The 25,497-nt window shown below is 43.2% G+C and overlaps 1 protein-coding gene and 1 gene segment (V, D, J or C); one reads left to right on the forward strand and one right to left on the reverse strand.

The window, feature by feature from the left end:
• Window positions 1–19: 19 nt before the first annotated feature.
• LOC311134266 (immunoglobulin heavy constant epsilon-like) lies at window positions 20–7,640 on the forward strand. The segment is given in 7 exons: window positions 20–174; window positions 861–1,202; window positions 1,760–2,104; window positions 2,416–2,526; window positions 5,255–5,596; window positions 5,901–6,218; window positions 6,715–7,640.
• A 10,237-nt stretch (window positions 7,641–17,877) lies between these two features.
• Window positions 17,878–25,125, reverse strand: LOC311134222 (GTPase IMAP family member 8-like). The gene is made up of 9 exons (XM_084167832.1): window positions 25,047–25,125; window positions 21,154–21,825; window positions 20,244–20,882; window positions 19,864–20,028; window positions 19,607–19,777; window positions 19,219–19,383; window positions 18,962–19,132; window positions 18,559–18,738; window positions 17,878–17,956 (listed from the first exon to the last, which is right to left on the reverse strand). The coding sequence occupies exons 1-8, from the start codon at window positions 25,117–25,119 to the stop codon at window positions 18,563–18,565; spliced, it is 2,232 nt and encodes a 743-aa protein (XP_084023958.1). The 5' UTR covers window positions 25,120–25,125; the 3' UTR covers window positions 17,878–17,956; window positions 18,559–18,562.
• Between the last annotated feature and the right edge of the window lie 372 nt (window positions 25,126–25,497).

Genomic DNA, 25,497 nt, shown 5'->3' on the forward strand with positions numbered 1-25,497 from the left:
AATTGGAGCATGGGAACGCACATGACTGAGATCCGTGTCGAAGTTTACTTTCAGAATTGCTCTCCAGTCCCAATGCACCTGCCACAGTAAATAATCCAAGGTGACTACCAATGAATAGCAGCTGGGATATTAAACATGTCATTACGATTATGCTCATTATTTTGCATTGTAAAGGTAAGACGAAAAACTGTCCAGTGTTTTGATTGTCTTTGTAGTGTAACTACAGGTTTCTTAGGAGTAGTGGGACAAAGGTCAAAGTCAGTCCTAGAAGCGAACAACAGTATTTGCCTTGGCTACAAAACAAGTTATTCTCAATTTTTTCACATGTAATCCCGATGCATTACTACATTTATGGGAAGATATCCTACAGTAGCTCTTTATGCTATGCATGTTTTTTATGTAACAGCAGAGAATAGTTGTCCGTTTTGATAATGGGGCATCGTGGTTAGAGAGGCGGGCTGTTAACCGGAGGATTGCCAGGTCGAACCCTTGAGCTGCCTGTGGGGAAATATGCAAGGAGTGATCTGGCAGCCGTAGGATTGCCAGCTTTAATATCCCTGTATACTACCTACCGCCCTTGAGCAAGGCACTTTACCCCTAAGTGCTCCCAGGGGTGCTGCTTCCAGTGTGTTAGGTTGGGTACCGTGACAGCAAAAAAGAAATATCTGTGCAAATTGACCAATAAAGTATTGTATCCTATGTATTGATTGTGAATCAGGGTGATATCATTAAATACATGCAAGCTACATGCTGCAGTCATGTGCAATATTAAAATACAGCAGCAAGGCACTCAACCCCAAACTCTCATGACTGAGATAAAAAGATATCACCTAAACTGGTTTGTGTTTTGGACTTTTTAGGTGCAAATGCCGAGTCTACAAAGAAGATCGCCATTTTAGCTGGCACGGACGTTACCTTAAACTGCTTTTTCAACAATCCTGAACATGTACCGCTGAAGAAAATCACGGTTGAGTGGGGGATCATGGTGGATAAAGAGACCATAAAGCACCTAGTATATACGTTCCAGAACGAGAGCGGCAAGGTGCATCGTGAAGGGTCCCAAGTCGACCAAACAGGGTTGCTTCAGGGCAATGCCTCCCTTCATTTGTTCAACGTGACTGTGGCTGATGAGGGACTCTACCGCTGCAGAGTGATCATCACTCCCAACATATACAAAGTCTCCTCTCAGCTGGAAGTATCAGGTGCTGTCTGATATGCTATATGTGCCCCTTCTTTTGTACGTTTTATCACCAGAACATTTTAGCCCAGCGGGAAATGAAGCCATGATATGCAGTGGAGGCTGTTGAAAAGAGGACGGCTCATAGTAATGACTGGAATGGAGTGTGTTTGATACTGTTCCAGTCATTACAATGAGCCGGTCCTCCAATTTTAAAGTGACACCATCCTCCACTGATACTACGATAGTATTGATATTGCTGTGAAAGTTTAGAAAAGGCCTCCAGTAGTATCCTAATGGGTGTATCTTATTGTTTAAATAATGACATGGCTTTACCTTACACCCACTCAGGCTTAGTTCACAACTTCACACACAGGCTTTGTTCACAACTTCACACACAGGCTTAGTTCACAACTTCACACTCAGGCTTAGTTCACAACAAGCCTGAGTTCACAACTTCACACTCCGGCTTAGTTCACAACTTGACACTCAGGCTGTGTGTACAATGTATTTGATTGTGTGTGAACTAGGATACAGTGAGGGAAATGAATTCACTCTCTTTCCTCCATCTTTTCCCTACAGCCAGACCCTCAGTGTCCCTCCCAGAGACAGCCACGGTGATGGAGGGGGAGGAAAGGACATTGATGTGTGACATCATGGGATTCTACCCAGAGAATCTGGCCGTGACCTGGCTGATCCAAAATGGCTCCCGGGTGGCCCGTGGGAGCATGGCTCGCGGGACCGTCTCGCGTGACGTGTGCACCGGAATGGCTGTGCCCAATCCAGACGGCACCTACAGTGTCAGCAGTCGCATCACTGTCCAGGCTACAACCGTAGGGAGCGGAGGAGCCATGTACATCTGTCACATCGAACATAGGTCCTACCCTGATGGGAAATACAGCAAAAGCATTTTGTTGACCGTGCAAGGTGGGAAGCCAATACACCGCTCTCCTATTCACTTCATATTGGGATTCATAACAAATTATACTGTATTGTCCCCATGGGAAAATGTTGCTTGCAGCTCTGTGCAGAAATTAAAAGATGTCATTAAGCATACAGACAAATACAGATAATAAATACAATGAGAATAGAACAAATGCAATTGGGTGATTTTAAAAATGATTCAACTGAACACTACTATACACAGTGTATTTCAATGGACTGAAAGTCAATTTCAGTGTATTTATAGTGTATTTCATCAGCTAATCAACATGTACTTATAACTCCTCTCTCATCAGATCCAGGGTTTAATGCTGTAACACTGATGGTAGTTACTAGTCTTGTTAGTGTTCTTCTGGTCTTCTCCGTCATCGGTGGTGCAATGGTCTTCTACAGGTATTTTTTCACAGGTACGTTGACATCCAAGAAGTGATTAGTACAGTGAGGGAATTAAGAATTTGATCCCCTGCTGATTTTGTACGTTTGCCCACTGACAAAGAAATGATCAGTCTATAATTTTAATGGTAGGTTTATTTGAACAGTGAGAGACAGAATAACAACAAAAAAATCCAGAAAAACGCATGTCAAAAATGTTATAAATTGATTTGCATTTTAATGAGGGAAATAAGTATTTGACCCCCTCTCAATCAGAAAGATTTCTGGCTCCCAGGTATCTTTTATACATGTAACGAGCTGAGATTAGGAGCACACTCTTAAAGGGAGTGCTCCTAATCTCAGTTTGTTACCTGTATAAAAGACACCTGTCCACAGAAGCAATCAATCAATCAGATTCCAAACTCTCCATGGCCAAGACCAAAGAGCTCTCCAAGGATGTCAGGGACAAGATTGTAGACCTACACAAGGCTGGAATGGGCTTTAAGACCATCACCAAGCAGCTTGGTGAGAAGGTGACAACAGTTGGTGCGATTATTCGCAAATGGAAGAAACACAAAATAACTGTCAATCTCCCTCACCTTGTGGAGTTGCAATGATCATGAGAACGGTGAGGAATCAGCCCAGAACTACACGGGAGGATCTTGTCAATGATCTCAAGGCAGCTGGGACCATAGTCACCAAGAAAACAATTGGTAACACACTACGCCGTGAAGTACTGAAATCCTGCAGCGCCCGCAAGGTCCCCCTGCTCAAGAAAGCACATATACAGGGCCGTCTGAAGTTTGCCAATGAACATCTGAATGATTCAGAGGAGAACTGTGTGAAAGTGTTGTGGTCAGATGAGACCAAAATCGAGCTCTTTGGCATCAACTCAACTCGCCGTGTTTGGAGGAGGAGGAATGCTGCCTATGACCCCAAGAACACTATCCCCACCGTCAAACATGGAGGTGGAAACATTATGCTTTGGGGGTGTTTTTCTGCTAAGGGGACAGGACAACTTCACCGCATCAAAGGGACGATGGACGGGGCCATGTACCGTCAAATCTTGGGTGAGAACCTCCTTCCCTCAGCCAGGGCATTGAAAATGGGTCGTGGATGGGTATTCCAGCATGACAATGACCCAAAACACACGGCCAAGGCAACAAAGGAGTGGCTCAAGAAGAAGCACATTAAGGTCCTGGAGTGGCCTAGCCAGTCTCCAGACCTTAATCCCATAGAAAATCTGTGGAGGGAGCTGAAGGTTCGAGTTGCCAAACATCAGCCTCAAAACCTTAATGACTTGGAGAAGATCTGCAAAGAGGAGTGGGACAAAATCCCTCCTGAGATGTGTGCAAACCTGGTGGCCAACTACAAGAAACGTCTGACCTCTGTGATTGCCAACAAGGGTTTTGCCACAAAGTACTAAGTCATGTTTTGCAGAGGGGTCAAAATCGTATTTCCCTCATGAAAATGCAAATCAATTTATAACATTTTTGACATGCGTTTTTCTGGATTTTTTAGTTGTTATTCTGTCTCTCACTGTTCAAATAAACCTACCATTAAAAGTATAGACTGATCATGTCTTTGTCAGTGGGCAAATGTACAAAATCAGCAGGGGATCAAATACTTTTTTCCCTCACTGTAGATTCAGGTGTGTTCTGTTGTGCTGGGGTAGAACCAAAGCCTGCACACCTTGTAGCATGGTGACTACGACGTAGCATGGTGACTACTGATGTTGCATGGTGAAAACTGATGTAGCATGGTGACTACTGATGTAGCATGGTGACTACTGATGTAGCATGGTGACTACTGACAGCATGGTGACTACTGACAGCATGGTGAAAACTGAAGTAGCATGGTGACTACTGATGTAGCATGGTGACTACTGATGTAGCATGGTGACTACTGACAGCATGGTGAAAACTGAAGTAGCATGGTGACTACTGATGTAGCATGGTGACTACTGATGTAGCATGGTGACTACTGACAGCATGGTGACTACTGACAGCATGGTGAAAACTGAAGTAGCATGGTGACTACTGATGTAGCATGGTGACTACTGACAGCATGGTGACTACTGACAGCATGGTGAAAACTGATGTAGCATGGTGACTACTGATGTAGCATGGTGACTACTGATGTAGCATGGTGAAAACTGAAGTAGCATGGTGACTACTGATGTAGCATGGTGACTACTGATGTAGCATGGTGACTACTGACAGCATGGTGACTACTGACAGCATGGTGAAAACTGAAGTAGCATGGTGACTACTGATGTAGCATGGTGACTACTGACAGCATGGTGACTACTGACAGCATGGTGAAAACTGATGTAGCATGGTGACTACTGATGTAGCATGGTGACTACTGATGTAGCATGGTGAAAACTGAAGTAGCATGGTGACTACTGATGTAGCATGGTGACTACTGATGTAGCATGGTGACTACTGACAGCATGGTGACTACTGACAGCATGGTGAAAACTGAAGTAGCATGGTGACTACTGATGTAGCATGGTGACTACTGACAGCATGGTGACTACTGACAGCATGGTGAAAACTGATGTAGCATGGTGACTACTGATGTAGCATGGTGACTACTGATGTAGCATGGTGAAAACTGAAGTAGCATGGTGACTACTGATGTAGCATGGTGACTACTGATGTAGCATGGTGACTACTGACAGCATGGTGAAAACTGAAGTAGCATGCTGACTACCGATGTACATGATCATTGTCATAATGTTTGTGTATTTTTCCTCAGTTCCACCCAGCATCTCTGACATCATCAAACCCACCATAATTTACGCCATGAAGCCGACCAACTTAAAATGCATCATTAAAAGAGTACGAGTGAGAGAGCTCAAAGTGAAATGGTACAAGATAACAGCCAATACGGACTGTACCGCAGCATCCAACAGTCAATCAATGGCGCTGTTGAGCCACAAGGACATGAGTGACCAGGCTAACATCCACTCTGAGGGCGTGGATCACGTGTCCACCCTGTCCATCTGTCTGTCAGTCAGTGAGGACCAGGCTAAGTACCTGTGTGTTGTGCTCTACAGAGGCAGGAAGATCACCAGAGAGACCACTGTGAGTGTAAAAGGTAATGTAATAATGTCATGGAATAACTATAATAATGTAATAAGGTAATGTAACCAGTACAGTCATGCGGAACTATTCTGTGTTCAAAGTCAGGTAGTAGTCCGAGCTTGAAGTGGGTCTTGAGAGCAATATAAATGAGTGGACGTATTAATATTTTTCCTCATCAATCGAGTAGAATTGAATACACTGTCAGTCATAAAACACAACCAAAAATGACAGCAAAGTCCATCCAACTGAATCTGTACCAATATCTAGAAATGTGCCACTTTTGACTTAACACGCTGTTCTCTTTACATTTTCCCCAGTGACTCCATCATTCTTTCACATCTCCAGCATGCCTCAGATCCCAGAGGTGGAGAGGTTGCTGGTGCTATGCTGTCGGGTCGAGAAGTTCTACCCAGACGACCTCCATCTCGAGTGGTTGAGAAACGACGGGGAGCAGGTGAGGACAGCCACTAACTATGGACCGTTCTCTGACCACGAGCGCATGTACAGCATGTGGAGTAAGATTGAACTGACCGTGGCTCAGGAAGACGAGAGGGCGGTCTACACATGCCGCTTGTATCACTCCAGTTTCCCCGGGCCGGGATACAAAGACGTTCTCTATCATATCAACACACAAGGTAACTAATCAAAGACGTGTTCATTTTAGCACAGGGGTCACAAACTCGTTTTGTCTTGGGGCCACCAGTTTGAGACCTCTGTTTTATTTACGTGTTTACACAAATGTATTCTGTCAATCAAAGCTAGGCTATATGGTGGTAATTGTCATAATGTGTAGATTAAATGCAAATTTACATCCTGGAAATTGAATTATATTTGTTGGTTTTCATAATTTTGCTCAAAATGCATCGACAAAATATAACTGATGGAGCTGATATTCAAGATAGTCTTCCCCTGATAAGTTGATAGTGTCTTCTGATAACTTTTTTGCACAAACGTAATGTGCGTGCGTCATCATTTTATATTCATTAGGGCTTGTCATAGCAAAACGTTTTTGCAACTGAAAATTTAAATGATTATTTCTTATTGGGCAAGTCCAGGTACTCCCTCCCTGTTTCAGGCAATGTTCTTCAATTTGATGCCCAATGAATAGGACCCATGTGTCTTCTTCACTAGGTACTCCTCCAAGCGTGATGTTCATCAAGTGTGAGCCACTACTCCCTCTCCCAGATGAGGAGTGCACGCTCAACCTCTGCATCAAAGACTTCTGTCCCGAACAAGTGTCTGTCACGTGGTTTAAGGATGGACAGGGGGTCCCCACCCGCCAGGTCTTCAACTCCCCACCCAGCCTCAACATCAACGGCCTCTACTCTATGTGGAGCTTCCTCAAACTGAGCCCCACCACAGAGGACTACGGCTCAGAGTTCAGGTGCCGGGTGGTCCACATTGCACAGAAGGAACTGGAGGAGAGGGTGTTCACACTGTCAGATCTCATAGTCACCTAGTCAAGGGATGTATCAGACCTTTGTTCAAATACTATTTGAAATATTTCAAATACTTTGTTTGCACTTTTGGGACTTTTCTATTGGTTCCATTACAACAGGAAAGCTCAATAAAGGTTGGCTCAAGTATTTGAACCCAGGTCTGGGATGTATATAAGGATATTACCGCTAAAGTATATAGCATACCTAAGGTTATTTTTGTACATTAATTTAGTTTGATGCATTTATACTAATTTTGTTGACTTTATTTATCTTCTGATAGAATGGAAATATTTAATTGAAAAAGCTTGCCCTGAACTGTCGTAGCATACTAGATATGCTAATGTCACGGGGGGCCTAAACTAGGAAAAGTGTCAGTACTACACTTTTTATATTGAGGTAAGATAATCTTATAACTAACAAACACAGGTTCGTAGACCTTTATACTTACATCCCGTATATGGTACGAAAATGGCAGATTGGTCACTATAAGCACTTCAATTGGAACACAGAGGCTGTACAGTAACATACTATACATCAAGTCAGAGCTCTGGGTCTTCGGTTTTCATGTATTTATTTATTTATTAGGGACAGACACAATTAAAATATTTACACATTGAATCATCAACAGGATTCATGAATGATCAATCAGTACCTAGATAGGTTTTAAAATGGTTTAAAAAAGACAAGAAAACAACTAATCAAAACAAACAACCAAACAGGTTCGCAAGTGGTTATATCCTTGATTTACTTTAAACCAGTTTTTCCACTTTCTGTGTAAACATTAATACCCACAGACATGACTGCTCAAGCCTAGGGTTGCAAAACTACCGGTAATTTCCCAAAGTTACCGGAATTTGCAGTACATTTGGTAATTAAAGAGGTAATTTATACTTGAATGACTTTAAAAATATATATTCATATAAAATATACAATTTGTCTTAATCTTTACATCTGTGTACAGTGCCTTGCAAAAGTATTCATCCCCCTTGGCGTTTTTACTATTTTGTTGCGTTACAACCTGTAATTTAAATTGATTTTTATTTGGATTTCATGTAATGGACATACACAAAATAGTCCAAATTGGTGAAGTGAAATGAAAAAAATAACGGAAAAGTGCTGCGTGCATATGTATTCACCCCCTTTGCTATGAAGCCCCTAAATAAGATCTGGTGCAACCAATTACCTTCAGAAGTCACATAATTAGTTAAATAAAGTCCACCTGTGTGCTATCTAAGTGTCACATGATCTGTCACATGATTTCAGTATATATATACCTGTTGTGAAAGGCCCCAGAGTCTGCAACACCACTAAGCAAAGGGCACCACCAAGCAAGCGCCACCATGAAGACCAAGGAGCTCTCCAAACAGGTCAGGAACAAAGTTGTGGAAAAGTACAGATCAGGGTTGGGTTATAAAAAACTATCCAAAACTTTGAACATCCCACGGAGCACCATTAAATCCATTATTAAAAAATGGATAGAATATGGCACCTCAACAAACCTGCCAAGAGAGGGCCGCCCACCAAAAGTCAAGGACCAGGCAAGGAGGGCATTAATCAGAGAGGCAACAAAGAGACCAAAGATAACCCTGAAGGAGCTGCAAAGCTCCACAGCGGAGATTGGAGTATCTGTCCATAGGACAACTTTAAGCCATACACTCCACAGAGCTGAGCTTTACGGAAGAGCGGCCAGAACAAAGCCATTGCTTAAAGACAAAAATAAGCAAACACGTTTGGTGTTCGCCAAAAGCCATGTGGGAGACTCCCCAAACATATGGAAGAAGGTACTCTGGTCAGATGAGACTAAAATTGAGCTTTTTGGCCATCAAGGAAAACGCTATGTCTGGCGCAAACCCAACACCTCTCCTCACCCTGAGAACACCATCCCCACAGTGAAGCATGGTGGTGGCAGCATCATGCTGTGGGGATGTTTTTCATCGGCAGGGACTGGGAAACTGGTTAGAATTGAAGGAATGATGGATGGGGCAAAACGCAGGGAAATTCTTGAGGGAAACCTGTTTCAGCCTTCCAGAGATTTGAGACTGGGACGGAGGTTCACCTTCCAGCAGGACAATGACCTTAAGCATACTGCTAAAGCAACACTTGAGTGGTTTAAGGGGAAACATTTAAATGTCTTGAAATGGCCTAGTCAAAGCCCAGACCTCAATCCAATTGAGAATCTGTGGTATGACTTAAAGATTGCTGTACACCAGCGGAACCCATCCAACTTGAAGGTGCTGGAGCAGTTTTGCCTTGAAGAATGGGCAAAAATCCCAGTGGCTAGATGTGCCAAGCTTATAGAGCCATACCCCAAGAGACTTGAAGCTGTAATTGCTGCAAAAGGTGGCTCTACAAAGTATTGACTTTGAGAGGGTGAATAGTTATGCACGCTCAAGTTGTACGTTTTTCTTGGTCTTATTTCTTGTTTGTTTCACAGTAAAACATATTTTGCATCTTCAAAGTCAAATCAAATCAAATGCTATTTGTCACATACACGTGTTTAGCAGATGTTATAGCGGATGTAGCGAAATGCTTGTGCTTCTAGCTCCGACAGTGCAGAAATATCTAACAATTTCACAACATATACAGTGAGGGAAAAAAGTATTTGATCCCCTGCTGATTTTGTACGTTTGCCCACTGACAAAGAGATGATCAGTCTATAATTTTAATGGTAGGTTTATTTGAACAGTGAGAGACAGAATAACAACAAAAATGCATGTCAAAAATGTTATAAATTGATTTGCATTTTAATGAGGGAAATAAGTATTTGACCCCCTCTCAATCAGAAAGATTTCTGGCTCCCAGGTGTCTTTTATACAGGTAACGAGCTGAGATTAGGAGCACACTCTTAAAGGGAGTGCTCCTAATCTCAGTTTGTTACCTGTATAAAAAAGACCTGTCCACAGAAGCAATCAATCATTCAGATTCCAAACTCTCCACCATGGCCAAGACCAAAGAGCTCTCCAAGGATGTCAGGGACAAGATTGTAGACCTACACAAGGCTGGAATGGGCTACAAGACCATCGCCAAGCAGCTTGGTGAGAAGGTGACAACAGTTGGTGCGATTATTCGCAAATGGAAGAAACACAAAAGATCTGTCAATCTCCCTCGGCCTGGGGCTCAATGCAAGATCTCACCTCGTGGAGTGGCAATGATCATGAGAACGGTGAGGAATCATCCCAGAACTACACGGGATGATTCTGTCAATGATCTCAAGGCAGCTGGGACCATAGTCACCAAGAAAACAATTGGTAACACACTACGCCGTGAAGGACTGAAATCCTGCAGCGCCCGCAAGGTCCCCCTGCTCAAGAAAGCACATATACAGGCCCGCATGAAGTTTGCCAATGAACATCTGAATGATTCAGAGGAGAACTGGGTGAAAGTGTTGTGGTCAGATGAGACCAAAATCGAGCTCTTTGGCATCAACTCAACTCGCCGTGTTTGGAGGAGGAATGCTGCCTATGACCCCAAGAACACCATCCCCACCGTCAAACATGGAGGTGGAAACATTATGCTTTGGGGGTGTTTTTCTGCTAAGGGGACAGGACAACTTCACCGCATCAAAGGGACGATGGACGGGGCCATGTACCGTCAAATCTTGGGTGAGAACCTCCTTCCCTCAGCCAGGGTATTGAAAATGGGTCGTGGATGGGTATTCCAGCATGACAATGACCCAAAACACACGGCCAAGGCAACAAAGGAGTGGCTCAAGAAGAAGCACATTAAGGTCCTGGAGTGGCCTAGCCAGTCTCCAGACCTTAATCCCATAGAAAATCTGTGGAGGGAGCTGAAGGTTCGAGTTGCCAAATCTCAGCCTCGAAACCTTAATGACTTGGAGAAGATCTGCAAAGAGGAGTGGGACAAAATCCCTCCTGAGATGTGTGCAAACCTGGTGGCCAACTACAAGAAACGTCTGACCTCTGTGATTGCCAACAAGGGTTTTGCCACCAAGTACTAAGTCATGTTTTGCAGAGGGGGTCAAATACTTATTTCCCTCATTAAAATGCAAATCAATTTATAACATTTTTGACATGCGTTTTTCTGGATTTTTTTGTTGTTATTCTGTCTCTCACTGTTCAAATAAACCTACCATTAAAAGTATAGACTGATCATGTCTTTGTCAGTGGGCAAACGTACAAAATCAGCAAGGGATCAAATACTTTTTTCCCTCACTGTACACAATACACACAAAAAAGTAAGGAATGGGATTTAAGAATATATACATATATGGACAAGCAATGACAGAGCGGCTAGGACTAAGATACAGAAGAATATTATAGAATAGAATGCAGTATATTGTTATGAACCCCGTGGCTTTAAAAGTCTAGGGTGGATGGAAAAGAGACCCATAACATAATTCATGCAAATTAGAATCATGACATGGAATCAGTGAGAACAAAAAATACACCGACAACCATAAGCTACCGTCAAACACAAGATGTTTATTTTGAACACACAGTAAAGGTTTGGGAAAAAGGGCTGAGCAGGACCCAAGGAATGAAACAATAATGTAAAAAAAAAACTAAACTGATCTTGCCTGCCTCAAGAACCGCTAAGCTACTGCTAATCATACAACAATTACAGTGGGTGGTCCGCTCAGGTCTAACTAGTGTTTTTAGACAATTTTCTTCCTACGGGTAATGTATGCCCAAGGGCAACTTGCTTAAATCCCCCTTTTCCCAGAAACACACAACAAAGTTACCAAACAGAGTAACCGGAAAATGAGTGAGTACACAAAACACAGAACACCACAGTATCCATACTCACATACAGAAATAGTCTCTCCCAACAAACACAACTGACTGGCTTTTAAAACAATGGGAGGTGTAAGTGAAAAACCAGAAACAGGTGGTGCAATACAGAGGAATGTCCACTGATTGGTCCACCTCAGCAATCAGCAGACAAACGGATGTCGGACAGGTGGGACATCCCAACGACCACCAACCAGGAACATAAAGGACACCTGTGATTAGGGCAGAAGGAGAGGAAAAACACAAAAACACACACAGGATACCTGTATCCGTAACAATATACATATGAGATGAGTAGTGCAAGATATGTAAACATTATTAAAGTGACTAGTGTTCCATTTCTTAAAGTGGCCAGTGATTTCAATAGGCAGCAGCAGTCTAATGTGCTAGTGATGGCTATTTAACAGTCTGATGGCCTTGAGATAGAAGCTGTTTTTCATTCTCTCGGTCCCAGCTTTGATGCACCTGTACTGACCTCGCCTTCTGGATGATAGCGGGGTGAACAGGCAGTGGCTCGGCTGGTTGATTTCCTTGATGATCTTTTTGGCCTTCCTGTGACATCGGGTGCTGTATGTGTCTTGGAGGGCGGGTAGGTACGGCAGACCGCACCACCCTCTGGAAAGCCCTGCGGTTGTGGGCGGTGCAGTTGCCGTACCAGGCGGTGATAAAGCCCGACAGGATGCTCTCAATTGTGCATCTGTAAAAGTTTGTGAGGGTTTTTGGTGATAAGCCAAATTTCTTCAGCCTTCTGAGGTTGAAGAGGCTCTGTTGCACCTTCTTCACCACACTGTCTGCGTGGGTGGACCATTTCAGTTTGTTGGTGATGTGTACGCCAAGGAACTTGAAGCTTTCCACCTTCTCCACTGTGGTCCCGTCGATGTGGATAGGGGGGTGCACCCTCTGCTGTTTCCTGACGTCCACGATCATCTCCTTTGTTTTGTTGATGTTGAGTGAGTGAGAGGTTATTTTCCTGGCACCACACTCCCAGAGCCCTCACCTCCTCCCTGTAGGTGGTCTCGTCATTGTTGGTAATCAAGCCTACTACTGTTGTGTCGTCTGCAAACTTGATGATTGAGTTGGAGGCGTGCTTGGCCACACAGTCATGGGTGAACAGGGAGTACAGGAGGGGGCTGAGCACGCACCCTTGTGGGGTCCCAGTGTTGAGGATCAGCGAAGTGGAGATGTTGTTTCCTACCTTCACCACCTGGGGGCGGCCCGTCAGGAAGTCCAGGACCCAGTTGCACAGGGCGGGGTTCAGACCCAGGGCCTCGAGCTTAATGATGAGCTTGGAGGGTACTATGGTGTTGAATGCTGAGCTATAGTCAATGAACAGCATTCCTACATAGGTATTCCTTTTGTCCAGATGGGATAGGGCAGTGTGATGGCAATTGCATCGTCTGTGGATCTATTGGGGCGGTAAGCAAATTGAAGTGGGTCTAGGGTGACAGGTAAGATGATCCTTGACTAGTCTCTCAAAGCACTTCATGATGACAGAGATGAGTGCTATGGGGCAATAGTCATTTAGTTCAGTTACCTTTGCTTTCTTGAGTACAGGAACAATGGTGGTCCTCTTGAAGCATGTGGGAACAGCAGACTAAGAAAGGGAGAGATTGAATATGTCCATAAACACACCAGCTAGCTGGTCTGCCCATGCTCTGAGGACGCGGCTAAGGATGCCGTCTGGGTCAGCCTTGCGGGGGTTAACATGCTTAAATGTCTTAATCATGTCGGCCATGGAGAAGGAGAGGCCACAGTCCTTGGTAGTGGGCCTCGTCAGTGGCACTGTGTTATCCTCAAAACGGGCAAAGAAGGTGTTTAGCTTGTCTGGAAGCGAGACGTCGGTGTCGGCGACGTGGCTGGTTTTCTTTTCGTAGTCCCTGATTGTCTGTAGACCCTGCCACATACGTCTCGTGTCTGAGCCGTTGAATTGCGACTCCACTTCGTATCTATCCTGATGTTTTGCCAGTTTAATTGCCTTGCGGAGTGAGTAGCTACACTGTTTGTATTCTGCCATATTCCCAGTCACCTTGCCATGGTTGAATGCGGTGGTTCGCGCTTTCAGATTTGCGCGAATGTTGCCGTCTGTCCACGGTTTCTGGTTAGGGTAGGTTTTAATAGTCACAGTGGGCACAACATCACCTATACACTTCCTGATAAACTCAGTCACTGTTTCAGTGTATATGTCTAAATTATTTTCGGAAGCTACCCGGAACATATCCCAGTCCGCGTGATCAAAACAATCTTGAAGTGTGGATTCCGATTGGTCAGACCAGTGTTAAATAGTCCCGTAAGTTTGAATAGCAATGGTCGAGGATTTTAGCAGCGCGAGTACAACAGTCGATATGTTGATAGAACTTCGGCAGCCTAGTCCTCAAATTTGCTTTGTTAAAATCCCTGGCTACAATAAATGCAGCCTTAGGATATGTGGTTTCCAGTTTGCATAAAGTCCAGTGAAGTTCTTTGAGGGCCGTCGTGGTATCGGCTTGAGGGGGGGATATACACGGCCGTGAATATAACTGAAGAAAATTATCTTGGGAGATAATACGGTCGGCATTTGATTGTGAGATATTCTAGGTCGGGTGAACAGAATGACTCGAGTTCCTCTATGTTACTACAATTACACCACGAGTCGTTAATCATGAAACACACACCTCCGCCCTTCTGCTTCCCGGAGAGATATTTATTCCTGTCTGCGTGATGAACTGAGAACCCATCTGGCTGGACTGATTCCGACAGAATATCCCAAGAGAGCCATGTTTCCGTGAAACAGAGTATGTTACAGGCCTTGATGTCTCTCTGGAAAGAAATCCTTGCCCGTAGTTCGTCGACTTTGTTAACTAAAGATTGAAGATTGTCGAGTAGAATACTTGGAAGCGGTGGGTGGTGTGCGCGCCTCCTAAGTCGGACCAGCAGGCCGCTCCGAGTGCCTCTCCTCCGCCGGCGATGTTTTGGGTCAGCCGCTGGAATCAGTTCAGTTGCCCTGGGGAGAGCAAACAAATGATCTGCTTCGGGAAAGTCGTATTCCTGGTCATAATGCTGGTGAGTTACCACTGCTCTGATATCCAATAGTTTTTCCCGGCTGTATGTGATACAAAACACTTTCTGAGCTAATAAGGCCGCCATCTTCATCGGCGCCAGGTAGGTAGACATTTTCAATTAACTCTGCAGCATCTTTTTTACACAACTGCCACCAGTTCGGCCTCAAAACAATTATAACAAAGACATAGTAAAATAAATAAATAAAAGCGTTTTATATTTAAAACGTCTTATTTTATATATTTTACATGTACCTAAAATCCTTGAAAGTTGAGAAAATCCTGGTTGTACAGTTGCCAGACAATGAGACTTTCCAATTGATTCTAACACACTGAATTCTGTCAGATAAATATGAATCCATACATGCTAAGGCATTGGGAGAGAAATTAAACTTTGAACGTTTTTAAAGTAGAACACTGATTTACAGTATTAAATACTTTTTGCAAATCTAAAAACACAGATTCTACCACTCCCCCTTTGTTAAGTTAATATTTTATCTTTAAAATAATATATCAAATTAATCTTGCACAGTTTCTCCTATCAGCTGAATTTTGTAGTGGCTGTTACGTTCCCCTGCAAGAAAACCAAATAATTTCACTCAAACAGAAGGGGGAACTAAAAAAAAGTCACTGACAACAACCAAAACGAAACAGGTGGGATTTTAGCAGTGGTGTAAAGTACTTAAGTAAAAATACTTTAAAGTACTACTTAAGTAGTTTTTTGGGGTATATGTACTTTACTATTTATATTTTTTTACAACTTTTGCTTTTACTTCACTACATTCCTAAAGAAAATAATGTACGTTTTACTCCATACATTTTCCCTGACACCTAAAAGTACTCGTTACATTTCGAATACTTAGCAGGACAGGAAAATTGTCAAATTCACGCACTTATCAAGAGAACATCCCTGGTCATCCCTACTGGCTCTGATCTGGCAGACTAACTAAATGCAAACGCTTTGTTTGTAATTTATGTCTGAGTGTTGGAGTGTGTCCCTGGCTAAATGTAAAGGATGTCTGAGTGTTGGAGTGTGCCCCTGGCTATCCGTACATTTTCAAAACAAGAAAATGGTGCCGTCTGGTTTGTTTAATATAACGAATTTGAAATGATTTATACTTTTACTTTTGAGACTTAAGTATATTTTAGCAATTACATTTACTTTTGATACTTAAGTATATTTAAAACTAAATACTTTTAGACTTTTACTCAAGTAGTATTTTACTGTGTGACTTTCACTTGAGTCATTTTCTATTAAGGTATCTTTTACTCAAGTATGACCATTGGGTACTTTTTCCACCACTGGATTTTAGGAGGGATTTTGAAAGACACTCATGGGGGTGTCCACTGAAAATTGACTAGCAACAACAACTGGAACCAAAGACACCTACCGTGAGCACCCACTAAATTTGCCCAAGAAGAGTCAAGCAAAAGAAAAACCCACATCAAACTTAGACAGGAAGCAGACCAAAAAGTTGAGCAAAATGAAAAACAGCGAAGATCAGACAAAGGATTGTTTTTCTAGAAATCAAATAGGGAGAGCCAACTAAAGGAGTTTCTGTTGCACCTTTCCCCCTACAGAAACAAGATCTACAAGACCTATACACAACATACAATATGACAAAACATTTAAAGGTGTAGGCCGCCCGCTACTTGTTTTGGTAAGCAGCTGAGGGATGGGGCTGGAGTAATGTAAAATTAATAGACAGAGCTGTGGATGCAAGGACTGACCATCCATGAGATCAAAATGATAGTTTTAACCATGTTTTAAAGTTTGTTTACATTTACAAACTGTCTTTAATAATCAATGACTACATATCATTAATGTAAAAGTCCAAAAATGGATTTACCAATTGCAGACTGTACCTTGAAAGGTCAATAAACATCGGAATGTGGGTAGGCAGTTTTATCTGTTGATAATGTTCATGAGTTTAAAGATAGTTGTCAAACTATCTCTTGGATACAAACACTGCACAGATTCTGTGAGTGATGTCCTGGAACCATATTAACAGCTTCCCAGAGACTGGCTACCGGATCTGTCATCTGTGACAGAAAAATTAAGTATTTACCTGATTTGTTGGATATTTAACAATTATTTACTTAACAAACAGTAAGACATCTGTTCTACTAATGCTGTGTTTCATGGTCTCCACTCTAACTCCCTGCAGCTAATCTGGGCGTATGGTCACTAGAGATAGCTTGAGCTGACAATTGATTTACAGCCTGCATTCCATAGACATTTAATTTACATTTACGTCATTTAGCAGACGCTCTTATCCAGAGCGACTTACAAATTGGTGCATTCACCTTATAGCCAGTGGGTGGGGGGGGTGGGTAGAAGGATTACTTTATCCTATCCCAGGTATTCCTTAAAGAGGTGGGGTTTCAAATGTCTCCGGAAGGTGGTGAGTGACTCCGCTGTCCTGGCGTCGTGAGGGAGCTTGTTCCACCATTGGGGTGCCAGAGCAGCGAACAGTTTTGACTGGGCTGAGCGGGAACTATGCTTCCGCAGAGGAAGGGGAGCCAGCAGGCCAGAGGTGGATGAACGCAATGCCCTCGTTTGGGTGTAGGGACTGATCAGAGCCTGAAGGTACGGTGGTGCCGTTCCCCTCACAGCTCAATAGGCAAGCACCATGGTCTTGTAACAGATGCAAGCTTCAACTGGAAGCCAGTGGGGTGTGCGGAGGAGCGGGGTGACGTGAGAGAACTTGGGAAGGTTGAACACCAGACGGGCTGCGGCATTCTGGATGAGTTGTAGGGGTTTAATGGCACAGGCAGGGAGCCCAGCCAACAGCGAGTTGCAGTAATCCAGACGGGAGATGACAAATGCCTGGATTAGGACCTGTGCCGCTTCCTGTGTAAGGCAGGGTCGTACTCTCCGAATGTTGTAGAGCATGAACCTACAGGATCGGGTCACCGCCTTGATGTTAGCGGAGAACGACAGGGTGTTGTCCAGGGTCACGCCAAGGCTCTTCACACTCTGGGAGGAGGACACAACGGAGTTGTCAACCGTGATGGCGAGATCATGGAACGGGCAGTCCTTCCCCGGGAGGAAGAGCAGCTCCGTCTTGCCAAGGTTCAGCTTGAGGTGGTGATCCGTCACTCATACTGATATGTCTGCCAGACATGCAGAGATGCGATTCGCCACCTGGTTATCAGAATGGGGAAAGGAGAAGATTAGTTGTGTATCGTCAGCGTAGCAATGATAGGAGAGGCCATGTGAGGATATGACAGAGCCAAGTGACTTGGTCTGTCAATATGTGGTGTATGTTTAACCAGATAGAGAGAGCCTGGAGGAGCAGAGAAAAGGCCTCAGTATTCCTAATTATCCTGGCATCTGGGAAACTAAGACGAGGTGGGGTTAAAAATAACACCAGAGGCAGATAACCAGGAGATGAACCCAAAGTGGCTTATGGTGCCCCCAATCTGCATTGGAGGGGTGGAACCAGCAATGACTAAGCATTCTTAGATTCAGCTATATAAAGAACTCTGCATTTCTGTACAGGTTAGTCTACTCGGCCCAACAGTCAAGAGTGTTGGGTTGACTGGTTTCATCAAGAGTGTTGGGTTGACTGGTTTCATTATTGCAATAATTAATCGATGTTAAATGAAGATGATTGCTTGAATGGTTGTCTAAGTCTCTCTCAGTACTGACATTTCCACGACACATCTTCATTCACAGTGGAACAACACAACAAGATGGGAGGTTGGACACCAGAAGTCAGAATATGATAATAGAAATGAAGTTACCAGCTTATTGTTTACTGTTAGGAGGAAGCCACTGATAGCTCTCTGCTCTCTTTCCTGGTTTTGTCAGCATCATCAGTCCTCCTGTGGCTCCTGAGCTTATCTCAGATTCAGCTATGGAGCTCAGGGAGCCATATGCAGAGGTTCTCTGAGACTGGCTGTCAGATCTGTGATCTCCACTCACTGTGGAAGAAAACAAGAACATTTAATAGTGTCTGGTATTTAGCAAAATGAGAACCAATGTTGATCAACCTAATCACAATGGTTATAAACTAAACATAAAAATGATCATTTTCATGCTCGATACATTTTGGATAGATTATATACATTTTAAGAAAATGTCAGATTACCAGAAATATACTCTGCATAGACCCCTGTACTACATTTTAGTCAGAATACTTCTTACTGTTTGGCGGAAGCCACTTCATACTGTCAGCTTTCCTGATTGGTGCAGATTGTTCCAGACCCCTGTATTTTCCTCTGGATATTGAGCTTGTCTCAGACTCAGTTATGAAACTCATAGAATTGTGTTGACAGCTTCCCAGAGAATGGCTACGGGATCTGTCATCTTCATTCACTGTGGAACAACACAACAAGATGGGAGGTTGGACACCAGAAGTCAGAATATGATAATAGAAATGAAGTTACCAGCTTATTGTTTACTGTTAGGGGGAAGCCACTGATAGCTCTCTGCTCTCTTTCCTGGTTTTGTCAGCATCATCAGTCCTCCTGTGGCTCCTGAGCTTATCTCAGATTCAGCTATGGAGCTCAGGGAGCCATATGCAGAGGTTCTCTGAGACTGGCTGTCAGATCTGTGATCTCCACTCACTGTGGAAGAAAACAAGAACATTGAATAGTGTCTGGTATTTAGCAAAATGAGAACCAATGTTGATCAACCTAATCACAATGGTTATAAACTAAACATAAAAATGATCATTTTCATGCTCGATACATTTTGGATAGATTATATACATTTTAAGAAAATGTCAGATTACCAGAAATATACTCTACATAGACCCCTGTACTACATTTTAGTCAGAATTCGTCTTACTGTTTGGAGGAAGCCACTTCATACTGTCAGCTTTCCTGATTGGTGCAGATTGTTCCAGACCCCTGTATTTTCCTCTGGATATTGAGCTTGTCTCAGACTCAGTTATGAAACTCATATAATTGTGTTGACAGCTTCCCAGAGAATGGCTACGGAATCTGTCATCTTCATTCACTGTGGAACAACACAACAAGATGGGAGGTTGGACACCAGAAGTCAGAATATGATAACAGAAATGAAGTTACCAGCTTATTGTTTACTGTTAGGAGGAAGCCACTGATAGCTCTCTGCTCTCTTTCCTGGTTTTGTCAGCATCATCAGTCCTCCTGTGGCTCCTGAGCTTATCTCAGATTCAGCTATGGAGCTCAGGGAGCCATATGCAGAGGTTCTCTGAGACTGGCTGTCAGATCTGTGATCTCCACTCACTGTGGAAGAAAACAAGAACATTGAATAGTGTCTGGTATTTAGCAAAATGAGAACCAATGTTGATCAACCTAATCACAATGGTTATAAACTAAACATTAAAATGACAATGTTCATGCTAGGTAAATTATGCGATATTTGAATTTTGAATGTCAGATTACCAGAAATATACTCTGCATAGACCCCTGTACTACATTTTAGTCAGAATTCGTCTTACTGTTTGGAGGAAGCCACTTCATACTGTCAGCTTTCCTGATTGGTGCAGATTGTTTGATCTGATCAGGAAACACATCTCCACTGTTTCCTGCCACCATCTCCTCTACCTTCTCCAGCAGCTCTGTGACCTGAGTGCCGTCACCCTCGTTGACATTGTTGAGAACATGATACCTGTTCCCACATTTCTCGACAAGCCACTGGAGGGCCTTCCCCTCACTTTCAATATGCTGTTCAATGGCTGTGTTTCCAAGACAATCCCCATAGGTGAACAGCACTATAGTGTGACTCCAGACTCTCTCACTGAGAAGCTCCATGTGTTCCTCTATTGCTCTTCTTTCTTTCTCAGTGAATGAAACATCCCCCCGAATGACCAGGAGGAAAGTGTGGGGTCCTGGGGGGCACTGAGACACACTGAGCACAATCTCCTGTTTAACCATTTTAGGAGTGAACTCTATGGGGAGATTCCCCCACCAGCCTGGAGTGTCGACCACAGTGAGCTGCCTCCCTGCAACTTTTGAGCAACAAGCAGCTACCCTCAGGCACTCCTTTCTGCCCAGGATGGTGTTACCTGCTGAACTCTTCCCAGATAATCTGGCCCCGAGCAGCACAATCCTCAGCACTGAGAGATGGACAGAGTCACCTGGCAGAGAGATAGTACATAGCCTTTTTATGTAATGACATGCATGACTATAAGAATTAAATGGCCGCTGTTCGGAAATATTCCATTGACTGTTGCCATGTACATGAGACATACAGTATGTTCTAAGGCATATGCCTTAGCTCTGTGACAGAAATTATAGTATATTAATTATAATATATTATGACACAGCAAAATGAGTATGTTTTTCAGCTAAATTACTATAAAATGTGCAAATATTGACAAATATGTCATTAACTTCAGATAAACATACCCATTAGTGTCACAAGGGTCTCTCGCTGTTCCTGCACCTTCGTAAGTCTCCGTTTCACTCCCTCTTCCTCCACTTTCTTTCTGCCTTCAATCTTTTCTAGTGTCCCTCTCTTTAGCTGAAAATGGCCTCTGTTTACTGTCACCGTCTCCTCTATCTTCTGCAGCAGCTCTGTGACATCTCCCCTGTTCTTAGTGTTAAGGACATGATATCTGTTATTACATTTCTCAACAAGCCCCTGAAGGGCCTTCCCTTCTCTCTGAATATGCTGCTCAATGGTTGTTTGTCCCAGTCTTTTCCCATAGGTGAACAGCACTATAGTGTGACTCCAGACGCTCTCACCGAGAAGCTCCAGATGGTCCTCTACTGCTTCTCTGTGTTCCTCTGTAAATGAATCATCCACCTGTATGACCAGGAGGAGAATGTGGGGACCTGGGGGGCACTGAGACACACTGAGCACAATCTCCCGTTTAACCAGCTCAGGAGTGGACTCTACAGGGTAATTTTCCCACCAGCCTGGAGTGTCGACCACAGTGACCTGCCTCCCTGCAACTTCTCTCCGTCTCTTCACACACTGAGCAGCTCTCCTCAGGTCAAACTCATCTCTGCCCAGGATGGTGTTTCCTGCTGAGCTCTTCCCAGATAATCTAGATCCCAGCAGCACAATCCGCAGCTCTGAGAGATGGGAAAAGTTACCTGGCAGCATGAATTTCTTTTAAAAATCATGTTAGCATTACGCGATGAAACTATATTAATCTATAATTTCCCATTTATTTGTTCAGGGCAGCAGTGCATTTAAATTTATCTGGGAACTCATTTATAGAAATTTGTAAATTCAGCGTAAACTCACATTCTTTAAAAATACAGTATGTTTATTTTTTAAGAAAGTTTCATGCAAAATCCAAAGTGAATAATAAGGTTGCACGTTCAAGGCTTATAAATCACAAACTTTTTGATTTCAACGTATCTGTATGCACAATTTATGATCAAATCAGGCCCCTGATCTTTATGATATAATTGCTGTCAGTAGACTTTTCAACTTACAATTTTCAATGTATTTGGGTATCATTATACATGAAATGTACATATCTGGTCATTTATATTAATAACAGCATTTTGGCAGTCAATATCTATCATCTCTCTATTATTCCATGTTCAGTATTTACAATATAAACACATACAACAACAAGGCAACAGTAAATAAACATGTCATCCCCCCACCTTGGGCCCATTAGTGACAACAATTCAAACTAGACTATAGTGCGGTCAAACTGGGAAATGGTTCCAATCGTTTTTCCACCATTCATATTTTTTTATTGGCTTTTATCAATATATTCGGCTCTATTTACTCTTAGATTTGAAAATGCTAATTAGCATAAAAGTAGAAATCATGCATAACTACAAATCCCTGCAAGCTCCTGCACGTCATCTCTAGCTGACACCTTTGCTAACAGGTATTGTGTCAATTTAAAACTTGCACAAGACAGTTCACAGAATTGTCCATTGAAAGAAATGTAGCAAATTTATTAATTACTACATTTAACTAACATTAGATAGTTAATCCAGAGATTCTTACCTTTGCCTCGATTTGGCAGTCTCGTCCAGATCATCATGGCATTTGTAGTTCTTTATGATAGCCACATTAGCAGCTAATTAGCATTTCATTTTTGGGGCTAAATACAGGCGATAAAAAGTTACCTTGTCCTAGAGAGATTTACATGGTTATCAAAACGTCACGCCAGGGTTAGCGTACACGAAACACAGCCTTTATTTTAAGTGTTTCTAAAATCCCCTATGGGAAAAATGAGTGGTGGAAAAACGATTGGAACTATTTATTTGTTTGACCAATAGGTTTTATGGGTATTATGACATTTATTGGTATTATGATACTGTGGTACGCTATACTGATAGTAATAAAACATGTGCCTGTTACAGCGCCACCATATGGTCGATATGAATGTTCTTACATATTGTAATGAAACAGGCAGGGAACAGGTCTCGAACCCTCAACCTTCTAGCCCGAAGTCCAAAGCATGCTCGCGTGGCAGAGTCGATATCCGCGCTTATAAACCCAGGGTCGTTACACAACTCCCTCCTTTCAAAGTGCATGTCCCCGCGCTAGCCTACAACTCAACGTCTTACAGGAACGCGATCACCGGCCAAGCACACGCACGTTCGTGGATGCAAGGTCCGATCACTTCTGACACCAATGTAATGAAACAGGCAGGGGGCAGGTCTCCAACCCTCAACCTTCCGGCCCTAAGTCCACCGCGCCATCGACTGTGCCCCAAAAGCATGCTCGCGTGGCAGAGTCGATATCCGCGCTTATAAACCCAGGGTCGGTACAATATATTGAGTCTAAACAGTGTTTGCAACATGTGTACCAAATGTTGTAACAATACGTATATCCGTGACTTCTTTACATGCATTTATGTGCCAGACCACGCCGACATGAATGTCTATTGGTCAATAGCAGCCATGCTGTTTTAGGTACCAATCTGGAAAATATTGCGTTGAGAGACTTTTGGCTATAGATGCCACATAGCAAGTTTTGTGCAGCGTTTTATGTGTTTTACACAAACATTTTAATGCCGTAAAATCTATCATGGCGGACCTTATGGGTCCCTGAGGCAAATGTGTTCCTTGTGAGTAGAGGGACCTATGTACCGAATTTCATGACTTTAAGGCCTTTTATCAATTAGATTTGCTCACCTCCTGCGTCCTCTCTCGCCTCCTTTTGAAAAAGGTCAGAGTCCGCGAGGAGAGTGAACGTGGATGGAAATGCGCTTGCTTGAAATGAGACGATCCTTCTCCACTCGCCCATCATCAATGGGCGGCAGGTAGCTTAGTGGGTAAGAGCGTTGTGCCAGTAACCGAAAGGTCGCTGGTTCTAATCCCCGAGCCGACTAGGTGAGAAATCTGTCGATGTGCCCTTGAGCAAGGCACTTAACCCTAATTGCTTCTGTAAGTCGCTCTGGATAAGAGCGTCTGCAAAATGACTAAAATGTAAATGTAAATTAGGCAAATTATGGGTGGATCCCAAAATAAATGTGTAAAGCGCTCAAAACAAATTAAGTTAGTTGTGCAAGACATTTTATAGATAAAACGATAAGTACCATATTGTTTTTAAACATGTGCATGGTTTTCTCCTCTGACAATACAACAGCTGATTCAAAGGGGGTGTGGCAGATATCAAAACTCTTCCGCCGTAGGATACACTTGTGCTTGCTCGCCAAAAGGAGGTTATCGAGGAGGGTAGGACCCTACTCCGTTCGCCTACTGACGAATTGGCACACTCCTCGACCATTCGACCACATAACAGTTTACGGTTCAAGGAGAAAGGAAGGAGGAGAGTGGATGGAGGACAGACTTTTACCCAAACGAGAAAACCTCCTAGTCAAACGGGGTGAGGGGGCGTGACCTTTTAAAATTTGCATTTTCAATCGCTTGTTGTAGTGCCACCATCTGGCAAATCAGTATAATTTTGTAAAAGCAAGACCATAGAGAATGATAGAGAAAGCATCCCTATATAGTTCCCATTATGGCGTCTGAGCGAACGGGCAGCGCCATTGAGGAAATCTCCATCTTGAAGTAGTCAATTTTTTTCTTCACGATTGGCTGATCCCTCCTGATGACCCGACTGGACATTACTCCAAAGAGTGTCGTCAAGAAGGATCAGCCAATAAAGTTGGAAGTCCCACCCAGCTGTCAACATGTTAAAACAGCCTTTTGGCCACTAGCAGCCTCTATCATTCTCTATGGGCAAGACGCATCGTTCACCGAAGTTCAGTCAAAATTGGGCCAGAGCTGTCAGATATTGTGTGTGACGATGGACGGACACAGATCCAGTCCCCTGCCCGATTTTACCATGGGGGATAATAATGATAGGAAGTTACCTGTGTTTAATACTCTGATACACCTTTGTGCTTTTCCTGAGGCTACTTCTTCACTTTCTCTTCTTTCTTGCATTCTGGAATCGTCATTCACTCCTGCAGTAGGAAAGAAACACATTTATCAACTCAGAAACACTCCAGAGATCAGGCCCTTTCCTCCCTCCAAACGATGGCAAAGGTTGTCAAAAATCAGAATCAACAGCTGAGCCGAATTTGAGGTGAAACATATTTTAGCCTACATGACAAACTGTGTTTTTAACCATCATTTTTCTTCCCAGCTGCCTAAACCACCAAAGGCCTTTTCACACTGGATTGTTCTAAGCCCCGGGCTATTTTAGTTCTAGGCTAAAAAGACTGGCCCTGGGCTAGCTTATCCTGTTTTCACACAAGCATTTGTTAACCCTGGGCTAAACTTTAGCCCTGGGCTATGGATTCCACAGTTGTATTCCAAAGC

The sequence above is a fragment of the Coregonus lavaretus genome, assembly GCF_964263955.1.
Source record: "Coregonus lavaretus genome assembly, chromosome: 8".
In the NCBI taxonomy this organism is placed as follows: domain Eukaryota; kingdom Metazoa; phylum Chordata; class Actinopteri; order Salmoniformes; family Salmonidae; genus Coregonus; species Coregonus lavaretus.

What these genes read in the sequence shown, in the direction of transcription:
- LOC311134222 (XM_084167832.1), bottom strand. Translation starts at nt 25,119, where the DNA reads ATGCAAGAAAGAAGAGAAAGTGAAGAAGTAGCCTCAGGAAAAGCACAA. An exon ending in TCAGTGGCTTCCTCCTAACA is followed by an intron (nt 19,778 to 19,863) that starts GTAAACAATAAG and finishes GTTGTTCCACAG; the next exon opens with TGAATGAAGATGACAGATTC. An exon ending in GAAGTGGCTTCCTCCAAACA is followed by an intron (nt 19,384 to 19,606) that starts GTAAGACGAATT and finishes TTTCTTCCACAG; the next exon opens with TGAGTGGAGATCACAGATCT.